The 14,663-nt window shown below is 41.4% G+C and overlaps 1 protein-coding gene across 1 annotated transcript; it reads right to left on the bottom strand.

Annotated features, from left to right (window-relative positions):
* Positions 1 to 223: 223 nt before the first annotated feature.
* Positions 224 to 14,580, bottom strand: ALG11 (ALG11 alpha-1,2-mannosyltransferase). Its single transcript, XM_045796882.2, has 4 exons — positions 14,428 to 14,580; positions 9,187 to 9,417; positions 5,174 to 6,105; positions 224 to 2,692 (listed from the first exon to the last, which is right to left on the bottom strand). Exons 1-4 carry the CDS (start codon positions 14,469 to 14,471, stop codon positions 2,421 to 2,423), a joined length of 1,479 nt encoding a protein of 492 aa, XP_045652838.2. The 5' UTR covers positions 14,472 to 14,580; the 3' UTR covers positions 224 to 2,420.
* Positions 14,581 to 14,663: the final 83 nt, after the last annotated feature.

Genomic DNA, 14,663 nt, shown 5'->3' with positions numbered 1-14,663 from the left:
TTCTTTCTTTCCTTCCTTCCTTCTCCCTTTCTCTCTTTCTTTCTAAATTCTTGGCATATGGAACTTAGAAATTTTAGTGGTAGGTAACGATTCAGCATTGGGGAGACTGCATGGGGGTGCAAATGTACCATATGGGGGAAAGTATCCAAGATAATGAAAGTCCCTTTATATCACAAACAGATTTTGTATCTATTAAATCAAAGTCATATTAGATACAAAGAGATTACTATACAAAGAACATGTAACATGTATTTTATTACACACAACCCAAATAAGAATGAGAATCCCCACTGCTGGAGGTTCAAGATATACCGCATTTGGACCACTGAAAAACACTGTTTTATAGGAATGAACAGTCACTCAGAAGCTCTCCAGACAGAAAATAGCTGACGTGTTGTTTTGACGCTTTTCATGGTCATCAGTCATTCCGAAAAAAAAAGACACATAATAACCACATTAGGAATAGGCAGGGTGAACACATACGCAAAGTATGTTTCCAGTGATGTGTGTGGCAAATAGAAATAATTCTGAAGAAACAAGATTAAAAAACGCTTTAGGGAATTTCAGAATCCTTTCTCCCTGTACTGCATCCTTTCCTTCTGCTTAGCCCCCTTCAATTTACCTCGAGTCCTGTGGGTTTCTGAGGGTAGATGGGTAGACTGCGGGGACAGTGGCGCGAATCTTGCTCGAAGACTGGCTATAAGATAAGAAAACCAACTGGGCTGGAGTCAGAACACCCAGCTTGTAATCCTGCAGTGTTTATACTTAAACAGCTTTGTGAGACTGAATTGTTCTTGTCTGTAAAGTTGAAAATGAGAAAACTGGACCCGAGGATTTGTAGGGTTCCTTCCAGCTCCAACATCCACCAGTCTTTCTTTTCTAAACTGAATCATCTCCACCCAAAGCTATGTTGGTGTCACGTCATCCTGGGACTCTGTGTCGCTGCTGTTTGATCTGAAGACAGAAGGTGGCCTGCAGACGAGTCAACAGTGTAATTCGGAGTGGCTGATGAAGCTGGCTGGGTCCATGACTGGATGAGGGGAGTTTTACATGCTCCTAACACAAAGATGTGTCAGACTGTGCGGCAGGTCGATTCACTGAACCAGAAGGAGCTAGTTATAGATGCAGAAAATGCCAAGTGTTGTAGGTCTCTAGAGCCCTATCCGCACATCCACATAATTTTCCTGCTAGTGATTCAGCACAGAAGTCCTGTTAAAATCAGCACAGTAGTCCTAGCCACTGACTTAGTATCCATGAGTCTACCTTGAGTCTTAATGCATTAATAAGGAGGGTTGATTACAAGAGACATTTACTATAGATGGTTACTTTTAATTAAATTACTTTATAAAGGTACCTTTAAAAAAAACTTTTCTAATTTTCAAGGTACTTTCACATACTTTCCAAATCAGAATCGCCAAGAGGTAGTGAGGAGAGGTGTTACCATCACCAGATAATAGATGAAGATGGGGACCTTCAAAAAGATTAAGCAGCAGCTTGAGTCTTAGGAGGTCCGATGTTTGTCCGTGACGACGCTGGGGTCAGGCCCAAGTATTCTAACCGCTAGTCCAGAGCTCTTTTCTAAATGCCCGCTCGTCGTCTCACGATGCACGGTGCTGCCAAGAGTCCGGGCGGATGGAGCCGGTTAGTTCACCGTCACTGTGAGAAAAACAACGTGGCACGCTGTTCTCACTCAGACCTTCTGAACAGCCTCAAGCTGCCTCGCAGCCCCTGGGTGTGGGAATGTGACGGGATAACGAGCGATCCCTCCATATCGGGACAAATGTACTGGCAGCACTAAACACAGAGTGACTTCACAAACCCTGAGCTGTGGGGCAGCCACGGTCCCTCTGTCTTTTCACCACGTGCTTTTAGCACCTGATGACGCCTGCTTCAAGTGTCTTTTCTCTTTTAAGAAAATCGTCTGATATATTCAAGAAGGTCATCCACAATAGAATTTAGAATTTAAATGTACTAGAATTTTTCTGTGTTCCCAAGATGTCAGAACAATTCTAAAGTGTTAATCAATGAATTGTCAGTCCTCCATTCTCCTTTCGACGTTTCCTATTTGCTAAAGGGAAATTCTCTTTCCTGGGTTCTAAAGTACAGTGATTTGACAAATAGGATCTGAAAAATAGGGATGATTACCAACATTAAGACTGTTCAATTTTTTTCTTTCAGAGCCGTATTTTTCAGAATTTGAGACAGAATACTGATCTAAAATTTTTTCATTTAAACTATTTCGGTAAATTTTGCCTTTTTTTCATTTTCATTGAAATAAATATCCTGTGTTTTATACATACTGCTGAGAGCGTTGCTTCAACTGACTTTATTACAATACAGACAACGTTTAGAAAAATACTAACAAATGAAGGTATTTAGCCATTTTATATAAAATATCTTCAATTTGTACAGACATGGCATTATTTAAATAAGTTCTCCACAGATGACAGGAACGCCAGTTCAAACTCCTGATCAGAGAATCTGCTTACAGATGCACGAGCATTGGCTCGGATTTGGAGTCTCTTTTCCTCCGACATGGAAAGAATATGAGCCATGGTCTCAGCGTAGCCTTCTTCACTTTCAGCCAGAAATCCTGTTATCTCTCCTTGGTGAGGAACGACAATGTCAAGCTTTGGGCCCCCTGAATCGTGTGCAAGGATAATCGTGCCAGCCGCCATACACTCAACAACTCCTGAGAAACAAACAGAAGCCATGTACTCTTTTAACATTTTGAGAGCGTTCATATGAACAAGGATGAGCAGAAACCTCCACAAATTTTAAGACACTCATGAGAAATTTAAGTAAATGTCTGTTGTGTCTATAAATTTGCTCATTAAGCCTCCACGGTACTAAATAATTCTAAGTTTTTTCATTTTTAAGCTTCACAGTAATGCTGCTTCGTTCTTAATTGAAACAGACAAGCAGGTGAAAGAAGCGTCTATAAGAAACAGACATCCTGCAGATTATAAAACAAAGTAGAAGACTACAGAATGTGAGCAAGACGGCAGATAATGGTTACTGAAAGGTAAAAGGTGTAAAAAGATATCAAAAGTGGAATTTCAGGAGTTCAAACAACAGCATTAGGAGGTTTCCCTCCTCCACTTCTCTTCTCCTTTGTTGGCAGCTCTTCTTCTACCCACTTCTGAACCATTCCTGTTTCCAGCACTTTGTACCAGGGGCCTCCTCTGGCTGGGCACACTTCCCCTAAGCAATTCTACCCTCATCCCTGGGGCTTCCGGAGCGACCCGGACAACGAGCCAAGTCCTCAGTCTGTTTCCAGGTCAGGTGCCTCGCCTGCACTGCAGACTCATGTAGACAAGTGCCCGCTGGACACACACACACTTCCATGTCCCACGGATCGTTCTAACTCTGCATGCGGGGAACCTGGCTCATCAACTGCCTCTCCTCTTGGAGTCCGCCTCTAGGGGAAAGCCATCCACCTCTCACACAGTTGTCCAAACTCAAAGCCCTGGGAGGTCCTCTCCGACTCTTCTTTCTCCTTTGTTTAACAATCCCATTCATCCCCAAGTCCTGTTCAGTCGTGCTTCAGAATCTCGCTTGAGCGTGTTCGCCTACCAGCGTCAGACCCAGCAGCTCATCTAGCCTGCCCAGCACAACCTCCTGCCGTCCCTGTCCGGCTCTCCCTGTTCCTCACCGACCCACCCTCCAGGCAGCAACCAGAGTGAACTTGCCCAAACAGAAAGCTTTTAAATCCGACACTTAGAATCAGTCTCTCTTTTCCCACTGGCTTCACACGGCCACGTGCTCTGGCCCCCGCTCCCCTCCCCACTGGCATGCTGTTCCTCCAGCAAGTTCCGGCCGGACCAAACCCTTAGTTCCGTGAGTGTGCCTGCTAATGCTCCTTTTGTCACACCAGTCACGACGCCGTCCCCTCTGCTGGACATTCTCCTCTCCCCTGCAAGGCTAACGTCTAATTATTGTTCAGGTCCCTGCTTACAGGGCCCATCATTTCCTTGGGCAATTGTTCTCTGACCTCACACATCTATGTCGGGGTTTCTCTTGGGTGTTTTCATGTCGCCCTGCACTTGCCCTGGCAGAGCTCTTAGCACCCTGTCCAGTGAACTGCTGCTTAACTGGTCTGTAGCACACACGGAGCTGGACGTCTCTGAACACCAGCTCCCGCCTCCCACGCCCCTGGCGCAGTCAACGCTCCGTCAGTCTCTGTGGAAGGAAGCACGGAAATCAGACCCTGTGCAGAGGGCTGAATCAAAAAGTTCTTGCTGGATGTCTGGGCTTCGTCATGTGCTACCAACTGGGGAGAGACGAGAGTATAAGATAAACTGTAGCCTTAGTCTAGGAAACTTCACTTTTATGTTCTCCCGTTTTCCCTGAACACCTGGCAGCATGAGGCACAAAGCAGCCACTTGAGAAATGTATCTTGAACCAGGTTAGACACAAACCGGTACTTGATTTTACATCAAAATGTATGCATAACAGGAAGTCAGGGGCAGAGAGAGCAATTTGTGCTAGAAAAAACAAGAAAGGCTAAATTAAAGGCTAAGGCAATTCAAGTCGGACACTTACAATGATAAAGGAAGAGAGGCCACCCCAGGAACGAGTAGGGAATCAGTGGAAGAACCAACAGAATTACTGTGAGGAGCCCGGTGGGCTCAGCTTTTGGCATCCAACAAAATCACCTGAGGAGCTTTATAAAGTACATCTACCTGGGCCCCACCCAGATTCTGATTTGGTCCTTCGGTGACATTAGGCCCGGAACCTGTCCCAGGCCGCAGAGGGGGTGAGGTGGGGCAGAGATATGGGCAGGTAAGAGCAGGGGCTGTCTGAGTGAGGATCCAGGCTCCACCTCTTACTGCTCCTGAACAAGGGCAAGTTCAAAACCTCTCTCTGCCCGAGTTTCTTTATTTGTAAAATGGAAATATGTATGAAGCACGGCTTCAGAGAGGATTAAATCAGATAATGTAAAGATTTCAATAGTGACCTACACACAGTAAGTTGTCAATAAATATCAGCTATTATTAGTGACTACATACAGTTCTGTCCTGCAGGGTCTCAAATGAAAAAAGCTTACTTGGTGGACTGGGAGAAGAGCACTACGACTGGATAAAAACATCCACAGCATTAACATTTTATCGACAGAACCTAAAATGTGTATCTCATGGCACCAAACGAGCTGCTTAAAGGACAGACTCACCAATCCCAAAATGCTCGTTCCACATGGTATGCAGACCAATTGTTGCTTCAGACAAGTAATTCTTTAACTCATCAAATGGAATGTTTATTTTAAATTCCACATCTTCTTGAATTCCTAGATCCTCAGAAAGCCTTCTCAGTTGGTTTACCCTCAGCTCATCATCTTGGTTTCGACAACCTCCAATGAGGACAAGTTTAAGTGAAGGCCGTGACTCAGCCGCCTTGTTATTCAGCAATTTAGCAAAAGCTTTGATCTGCAAAGGATGATTCTTTTCAGGCCGGAACTGGCCAATGGAAACGAGTAAATGTCCTGGGGCCGTCTTTTTGCCACGTAAGGGAATGTCCAGAAATGTCTGCACATCACAAGGTGGATAAACAACGTTAGTGCGATTCCCAACCTTCCACAGGGAGAGAATGTGGTTTAGTGTCCACGAAGAATTGACCATCACGACATCGCTGCAAGAACCAACAAGTCCATAAACAAAAGCAAATAAATAATAATAGATGAGCTTTACTTTGCTGAGAAAAGGATTCCTGGTAATGAAGGCTGCATTGTTGAATCCAACATTTTGATTCTTCACCACAGAGAGCATGTCAGTGCTGATCGTGGGATAATGAACATAGCTTCCGACGCGACAACCGCCTAAATACTTAAACAGAGGAAGTGTGAACGCATATCCCATTGAATCGATGTAGACATCGGGAACACACTGCATTAGCGCTTCCCAGCCAAGCAAAATGGACCCTAGACTTTGGCCCAGCAATGTGAAATGAGGATAGAGTGAATCTTCCACAAGGTAGCGTTTCTTCAAGAAAACAAACTTCACTGGGTGAGTGAGTCTGATGTTAAATCTTCGGAAAGCACCTTCTAGTATCTGCTGACCACTGACGTTAACATCACCAGTATAAACGACACAAACTGCTTCAGGATACCTAAAATAGAATGTAATAGTTAAGGTTTTTGTTAGTTTAGGTTGAAACCAAGCAAAACGTTGTAGATAATTATTTTCTCACGATCATAAAGGAGGTTATTTTTAGATTGAAACAAATGTTTTCCACTGTTTTTCATTCGCTGTACTTGGTCTACTGATGCTCCTCTTTCCTGCGTCTTCAGCTGCCCTGTGAGTGAAACGTCAGTCCTCCAAATGAGACCTCTAGTTCTTTGCTATTTCCTCTTCTAGGAGTTTTGCAGGGAGCAGACATCAACCAAAATTGCTGACTGGCATTTCCGTTTTTAAGAAATATTCAGAAACTTTATTTTCACAACTCTCTCAATATAAAATGGTAATAAAATACTAATAACATTCACAAACAGGAGTTAAAATTTACTAAATGCATCTTTAGATAGGATCATAAATGCTAAAGCATCACTCAGTGTTTTTATCTGAGAGATGCAACAAGATTCTGAAAGCTAGATCTGGTGCCTGCATCAAAACTAGATATGATATAATTAGAATGGAAATATGTAAAACCACACTCTTATGACTATTTATGCTTTTGGCATTTGTTCTGATTGTGTTTTTAGTTACTCTTTTGAGTCATCAACCATTTATTCCATATCTCGTATGAGCCAGTAGGTTCTGGGGATTCAGAGATTAGAGTCTTTACCCTCAAGGAGCTGAGTCCGGTGGGAGAAATAGATATATCAACAGAAAACTGCAAAACTGTGTGATATGTGTTGATAAAGATAGCCACAGGGTGTTGTGCAGGCCTGAAGGATGAGCACTGAACTGCACCTCCCGGCAGCCAGAATGATCCTTATAAAATGGCTGCTGAAAGATGGCCACAAATTCTTTGACACTTATCGAGTGGTGGGATCTATGTCCCCTCCCCTGGAGTAACAGTGGGCTCTGTGACTCCTTTTACCATTAGACTACAACAAAGGTGACATTTTGCCAGTTTCTAGACCCAGGCTCTAAGAGAATGGCCACTTCTACCTCGCTCTAGGGAAGTCAGCTGTCCCGTAAGGAGTCTGGCTATCCTGAGGCTGCTGTTGTGTGCAAGCCCAAGGGAGTCACATGGAGGAGTTGTGGGGCGACAGAGATGCCTGACCCATGCCCCCCACCCTCAGCCGCTGTAGCTGTTGCAACCGTCCCAGCCCGGGAAGCAGACACGTTGAGAGGCCTTCACATGACTCGGCCCCAGCTGCTATCTAGCTGCAGCCGCTTGGCATGAGGGATTTCCAACAGGGCCCGTCAGTCCCCAGAGTGTTGGAAATAATGATATGTTCTTGTTTTAGCCATTACATTTCGGGGTGGTTATGCAGCAACAGATAAGCAGAATGTCATCTCTCTGTTTGAAATCCTCATAGGGTTTTCCATAGCACTTAGAATAAAATCTAAACTCCTTACCCTATTCACTCAAGCCCTGTGTAACGTGGGCCCTGCCTCCACTCTCTCACGTGCCCACAGGGTCAGCCATACTGGACTCCTTTCTGTGAACAAGCCAAACTCCTTTGGGTCCCAGCGGATTTGCAGGAGTTGTTCCCTCTGCTTTGAATTCTCTTTTCTCATCTTCACTGTCTTTTCCTGAGGCAGACAGTGTGGCATGTGGTTTACAACACTGACTCTGGGAACTCAGTTTCCTCGTCTGTCAAACGAGGGTAACAGTGACAACCTCATGTTGTGAGCACTGAGCGAGCTAACACTTGTGGAGCACTTCAAACAATGCCTGGCAGAGAGTAAATGCTCAGTAACTGTCAGCTGCTTTTGTCATTTAGACTTCAGGTAAGTATCACCTCCTTGGAGATTTTCCCTAATTCCTCAGTCTTAAGTATGGAATCACTCACAAATTATCCTATTTGAATTTCTCACATAGCACTTCTCACCATCTGATATTTTTCTTCTTTGCTTATTAGCTTGTCTCTCTCCTAAGGTCCATGCATGGTAGAGCCATCACAAAACTTTCCTAATGCTCTCAAGAGCTAGATAATCCAGTTAGACAAGTTAACGCATAGAGTTATGAGAAGCAAAGAACCAGAGGGATTACAGTAGGAGTAGGGAAGGCCTGAAGGAGATGGATATTAAGCTGAGATTTAAGAAAATGTTTTTTTTTTTTAAAGATTTTGTTTATTTATTCGACAGAGATAGAGACAGCCAGCGAGAGAGGGAACACAAGCAGGGGGAGTGGGAGAGGAAGAAGCAGGCTCATAGCGGAGGAGCCTGATGTGGGGCTCGATCCCATAACGCCGGGATCACGCCCTGAGCCGAAGGCAGACGCTTAACCGCTGTGCCACCCAGGCGCCCCTAAGAAAATGTTTTGAATCTAGGCAGTTATGGAAGATGGCAGAGGAAATGCAGGGGTGGTGGCTGGAAGCCACGATGAGCCAAGAATATAGAAATGTAGAGCGAAGGGAATTCCGTGTGAAGGCTCTGGAACTGGACGAAGGACGTGTGCCAGGAAGTAGTGTAACCATGGAAGAATAATAGTTTTCCTCCTATGACACAACCATCAATGGAACTTCACTATGTTTGTTCCTCTCTACAAGGGGATTATAAACATTTTTGGGATGAGGATGGGGGTGTGGGTGGGGAGAAGGAAGCCTAAACTTTAAATAACCAGTTAACAGCATACTCTTTCTAACATAGTAACATAAGACTGTCTAACTGGTAATGATATCAACATCAGAATCAAACAGACACTTTCACAGAGCTTATTTTCTGTGTGCCATTACTGACTAAAAGTATTCACGTTTAAAGCACTCCCCATGACTTGGTATATTTGTTTACTATTCAACTTCTCCACACATTCTTCCACGGTGACAGTTATCCCCACTAAATTTTGCCATCAAACGGCAGATACTTTCCCTTTCTATTTCTTTATCATATCAACTAAAATTCAACAGGATCTTGTAAGGCGGGCTGGCATATAACAGAAGTATTTCTTTATTGAAGAACAGTTAATTCCTGGCTATGAATAACGTACTAGAGAAAGGTGAGTATCTGGGTAATGATCTTTTTTTTTTTTTTTAATGGTAACAACAGAGTAAATTAGCTAAGAAAGATGCATACCTACTTTTTCTGCAGGGCTCTTAAGGCACACCACAAAACTCTTTCTCCTCCTCCACCAGCATTGCAGTATGGATGAAAAAATGCCACCACCATTTGCTTTTTCCCATTTTTGCCAGTTGATACTGACGCTTTCTTTCTCTGTAGCAGCAGTCTGATTCCCCAGAGGATAATGAACAGACATACACATAAAGTTCCACAGACTGTCAACCCAGGGAGGAATAACGAATATAAAAATCTGAAACAAAAAGGAAAATATAAAAATTGACACAATGCCCATTCAGAAGAAACTACTAATTAAAGTCTACTTTTACTTGTTTTCTATATTAATAGTGAAGAGAAAATTTTTATAGCTGGAAGTCTGCTAACAAAATGCTCAATTTTTAATATTCTAACACATATAAGATGTCCAATGTCAAAAGCCAAATCCTCTTTAATTTCAATCTCCACAGAATGCTAGCAATTCAATATAACTTTTCTTTTTAATTGGCAGTGAAAATCAACGATGAGCCACTTTTCTCCTAACAGTGTATGTGTTAGAGGATTAAAAACAAATAGGAACGGCATCTGACTTTCAAAATTATGACACAGAACTCAAGCAATATGTCTTTGAATGATCAATAATGAACTTTTAATACAAAAATTTGATGATAGAGTAAATCATTTTCATTCTCTCACTTCGCCTCAAATAGAACAATTTCTGGGCAAGAGGAACTTAGATACCTCCATTTCTATAACAAGTTTTGCATTTGATCTATTTCTATGACCCTAGAATCACTGCCTTCTTTCTGTGCCTCTAAATGAGTTGCCAAAAATGCACCAACAATCTACTTCACGCTCGTTAATGAACTCACTCCCACGCTGACTGCTAACAGGCTCTCTTACTGCTAGGCCGACTAAAGCTCTGCAAACACAAGGAAGGACCCAGGCTTGTCCACCGCTGGATGCCAATGCCTAGCACAATACCTGGCGCAAAGAAGGTATCCACTAAGTAGTGGCTGACTGAATATAAAATCTTATTACCTCCTCAAATGTCTCTTAGATTATGTTAAAATAATTTTTCAAAGTATGTTTTTCTGTTAGGGGTTGAGCAATATAGTTGGTCCCTAACCTCATATTTTTAATATCCTGTCCTACCCCTTTAAGAAGGAGGAGCTTGTAAGGCATAAAAACACTAAAATACTAAAACTTAAATACTGAAATTCAGGACCAGGGAAAACAGAGTTAAAGTATTTGGTGGGGAGGGGTGACAGGTGGGGGACAAAGATATAGAAGCTCTAAGTTTGTACGTAGTAGTGAACAGCAGATTGGGCTCCGAAGGGCTTATGGGGTATTTTGTATAGTTCCAAAGTTCTCATTGTCCATTAGTAAAAAACACATAAATTCTTCAGAGAAATAAATACCTTATTCATATCTAGTTTGGAAACAAATTTCTCATGTGGGATTTTCTATTGTGAATAAGTCTACTACCAGAGAGGTATTTGACTTGTTAAAATGATTTGGTCTCAGGATAATGCTAAACTCTTAAAAATAACTGAAGACCCCATACAGCTTTTGTTTCTATCAGGATTTCCCAACCTTGGCACTACTGACATTTTGGACCACTTCATTCTTTGCTGTGGGGGCTATCCTATGCATTATAGGATGTTCTTGGCCTCAACCCACTGGATGCCCATAGTACCCTACCAATCATGGCCGTGAGAGTTATCTCCAGGCATTGCTAAATGTCCTGCAGGGGTAACATCACCCCTTGTTGAGAATGACTCATTTACATTGATTATATCTACCAATAATATTTAGTATAATAGAAATAAAAATGAGGAATTAAAAACATTATGAATCATCCTAAAAGTAATGACAAGTCCATTACCTGTTAATATATAACTTATTTTTACCAAAAAAAACCCCAAAAACCCAAATCCTATATTTTCCAAACCAAAAAATAAATAAATAAATTCCGTTAAGAAGGCTATCATTGTTTTATATTTTTGCAAGATTCTTTAACGTCTGGCTTAACAGAAGACAGTGGCTTTTCACATCTGCTTCTGCATTCAATTTTCGTGCTATGTTGTGTTATCTGAAGTATGTGAAGGCAAGCAAGGCTCACTCAGACATGTAGTAGGAAAAGGGAGTATGTTTAAATAGCCCTTTCGGATATAGTATTTTTCTGCGATATTATACCAAATTAGACAAGTGGTAATTTCTTAATGGCCAGGTGCAACATGAAATATGAAACCCAATCAATGACCTTTTCATACCCTGTTATATTGAAATCTATTGGTCTATCTTGCACTTTGAATGGATCTTTTACCTATACATGATTTTGTAACATCATGCCTTATTTGGAAACTATTGGTTCATGACTCATGGAGACTTTCCAAATGTCGGCACATTTCATTGTACAATATCCCCAAATCATTTGTTAATATCACTACCCATCTCATCAGGAAAATCTTTTAATTATTGGAAAGTGGTCAAGCTCTGAATGGCAGATACAAGTTTTCCGAAGTTCTAATTTTCACGTTAAAGTTCAAACTTTATTATTAGCAACAAATTTTGTCACTTGTTTTCTTCAAAGTGACAGGGTCACTTCATTCATTTTCAAATCCCCAAGTCAGAAGAACCATAGTTTATCTGTAATTCTTTCAAGGAGAAACCATGTCCCATAAAAAAAGTGTCTAATTCAGCTTGTAACTTAGCAAATATGAGATAACCATCATACTTCAGTATGGAGACATTATATAGAATATTAAAAAGATATGTATTCAAGTCAAGGGTTAATATTTAACAAAATTAATTTTTACTGTTTCAAGGACATTCTTAGTAAAACTGGCTTTAGCAAGTGCATTGTGTTGAAAAACACAAGACTATTAGAACACTTGGATGTCACTGCCTCGATTTGTGCTAAGTAACAGTTTTATCTACCATTACTTTTGCACGATCGGTGCAAATGTAAAGATAATGAAAAAGCAAATGTTATCTTAAATTATTATAAAAATAGTTTTGCCCTTGAAGAACTGCCAAAAGGGTCTTGGGGACCTGCTAGATCTATGACCATACTTTGAGAACCACTGCCTTAAAGGATGAACAGAATTTGACGGAAGTGGTAAGATTTGTGATTTATTTAACATTTGGAATATATGTGTTCATTAAAGCAGTATTATACAGCTTTCCCAGGACAAGCCAAAAGCCCACTTAAAATGTGGCTGACCTATAGAGTACAAAGATTTTTTTATGGCATTTCCTTCTAATGATTTAAGTGGTAAGATTCATGTGATATATTTTCAAATTGAATGATTTAACTTAAAATCAGAAGAAAATTCATATTAATGACTGAAGTTGAGCCAGTCCTTTACTGAGAGACACAGACTCTATAAATAAATTTATTAAACATCCTATAGTATTTGTACATTAAAACTACCCATTTTAGGGGCGCCTGGGTGACTCAGTCGGTTAAGCGCCAGGCTCAGGTTATGATCTCAGGGTCCTGGGATCCTGCCCCTTGTAGGGCTCCAAGCTCAGCAGGAAGTCTGCTTAAGAAGTCTCTCTCCTCCTCTCCCTCTGCTCCTCCCCATCTCTGAAATAAATAAATCTTGTAAAAACTACCCATTTTAGAATTTGTTTAAATATAACTAAAAATATGTGCCATTAAATAATGTTTACCAAAGAAACACAAAGCTTTAAAAAGATAACTGCAATCGACAGTGAGTCATTCATTCGACAAACATTTATTTCTCCATTATAATGTGCAAAGCTCTGAATTAGGGATATTTCAAATGGCAGGGAAGAATATGAAGCCTCTGAAAATAGAATTTCCTGTTCAAAATGTTTTAAATAATCATTATGGAATTTGGAGTAGAGGGGACAAAAATGAAGAAACAGTACCCGATTTTTGGAGAGACTATGTATATACTGCTATTCAGGATGCTATGTGTTAATTATAAATTTTCAACCTGAACAAAAATAGGTAGGTGTTGAAAGAACTGTGTAGATGGAATATACTAGGTCTTTTTTTTTTTTTTTAATAAATATAGGGCAAGACACATAAAATCAGTAGTATTACAACAACGAATATAGGAAAAAACTCTGGTTTTTTTTTCCACCAAAATGTTAACAGTAATCATCTCTGGATGGTAGCAGGCCCGGCGAAATTTCTTTTTTGCTCACCTGTTTCCTAACTTTTCTACAAGAAACAATGTATTGCCTATGTGATAAAATTTTATGTAACTATTCTTTCATCAACCAGAAATAAAGATCAATGGATAATAATGAAGCAGAGGATTCAACATAAACTTCATATTTGTGAAAATAAAAAGAACCCTCACTAAAATGGAGTCAGGAGGCCAGAGGGGCAACGCAAAAGGAGCCTTATCACTCAAATGTCAATTTCATGAAGAACTGTCAATTATAGCCTCCAACAGAAAAATCCTAAAGGCGAAGGAAATGTCAATTATAGACCCCAAAAGAAGAATCCTAAACAGGAAGAAATCACTAACAGGACCCAACAGGGAACGGTGTACATCTCATCTCCTACAAGAGTACTCCTGCAACTCAGCCAATGAGAAATCCTCACCACTCTTGCTTTTTTCTCCAAAGGACTTTCTTTCAATCCCACCCCCTAACTTCCTCCTTCTCCATAAAACAATGGTCCTCTCCTTTGTTGGACTTGCCTATGGTTTTGCCATTGCTTGTGCATCCAGAAATGCAATTCTCTGCTCTTCCCGTAAAACAAAACAAAACAGAACCATTTTTGCTGGTAAGATAGCTGTTTTATTTTTAAGGTTAACATACTTAAGTGACACATGTTAATAGTGACAGTTCTGGTGAGTGACAGCGGGGAAACTACGACGTGAGAATAAAGAGCCAGTTTATTCTTTACCAAAACGAGAGACACGATAGTTTGGAAAATGAATCGTGGCTCAATCATAAAGAAAAACGAGGACTGAATATGAATAATTTATGACAGAATAACTGGAGTGCGAAGAAGAGAGAGAAAAAACAGGGAGGGAAATTCGATCCCTCACCAGAATGGGGCAGACAAAGAAAACGCGGTAAACTGAGTCTTTAACCCAGTCAGCTCAAGTCTAATTAGAAGACTCCAATGAGAGGAAGAGCGCTCGCTGTCCTTGAGGAAATTGCCTAGATCCGTGACAAGAAGATCCCCCTCCCCGCAAACTTCAGTTGCACTGGGCGGACAAATATCACCGTGAAACAAAACGCCTTTAAACCCACATCCCCTGCTCCTCACCTCAATAACTCGCACAAGCACCAACCCCCTTTGGTGGTCGCCATCTTTCCTCGACCCCGAACTCAGGAAGCGCTTCGCTGTTCCTCTTCTCTATTGGCTCCTGCGGAAGCGGGCGGTGTTCTCTCCGCCCCCACGGGGCCCATTGTATGTTCCAATTGGCTGCTGGTAATAGCTTCCCACGGCCTTCTAGCCAATAGAATCTTCCGGGGAGGAGCCAAGTTTTCTGCGTGGCGCTC

The sequence above is a fragment of the Ursus americanus genome, chromosome 10 (assembly GCF_024610735.1).
Source record: "Ursus americanus isolate L20-20 chromosome 10, mUrsAme1.1.p, whole genome shotgun sequence".
NCBI lineage: Eukaryota > Metazoa > Chordata > Mammalia > Carnivora > Ursidae > Ursus > Ursus americanus.
This window is presented reverse-complemented; position numbering and strand designations above follow the sequence as displayed.

Coding starts and splice junctions, on each gene's coding strand:
- ALG11 (XM_045796882.2), bottom strand. CDS start 14,471: ATGGCGACCACCAAAGGGGGTTGGTGCTTGTGCGAGTTATTGAG. Junction 9,418..14,427: donor TGCTTGTGCGAGTTATTGAG/GTGAGGAGCAGG, acceptor TTTTTGTTTCAG/ATTTTTATATTCGTTATTCC. Junction 2,693..5,173: donor GAACGAGCATTTTGGGATTG/GTGAGTCTGTCC, acceptor TTTGTTTCTCAG/GAGTTGTTGAGTGTATGGCG.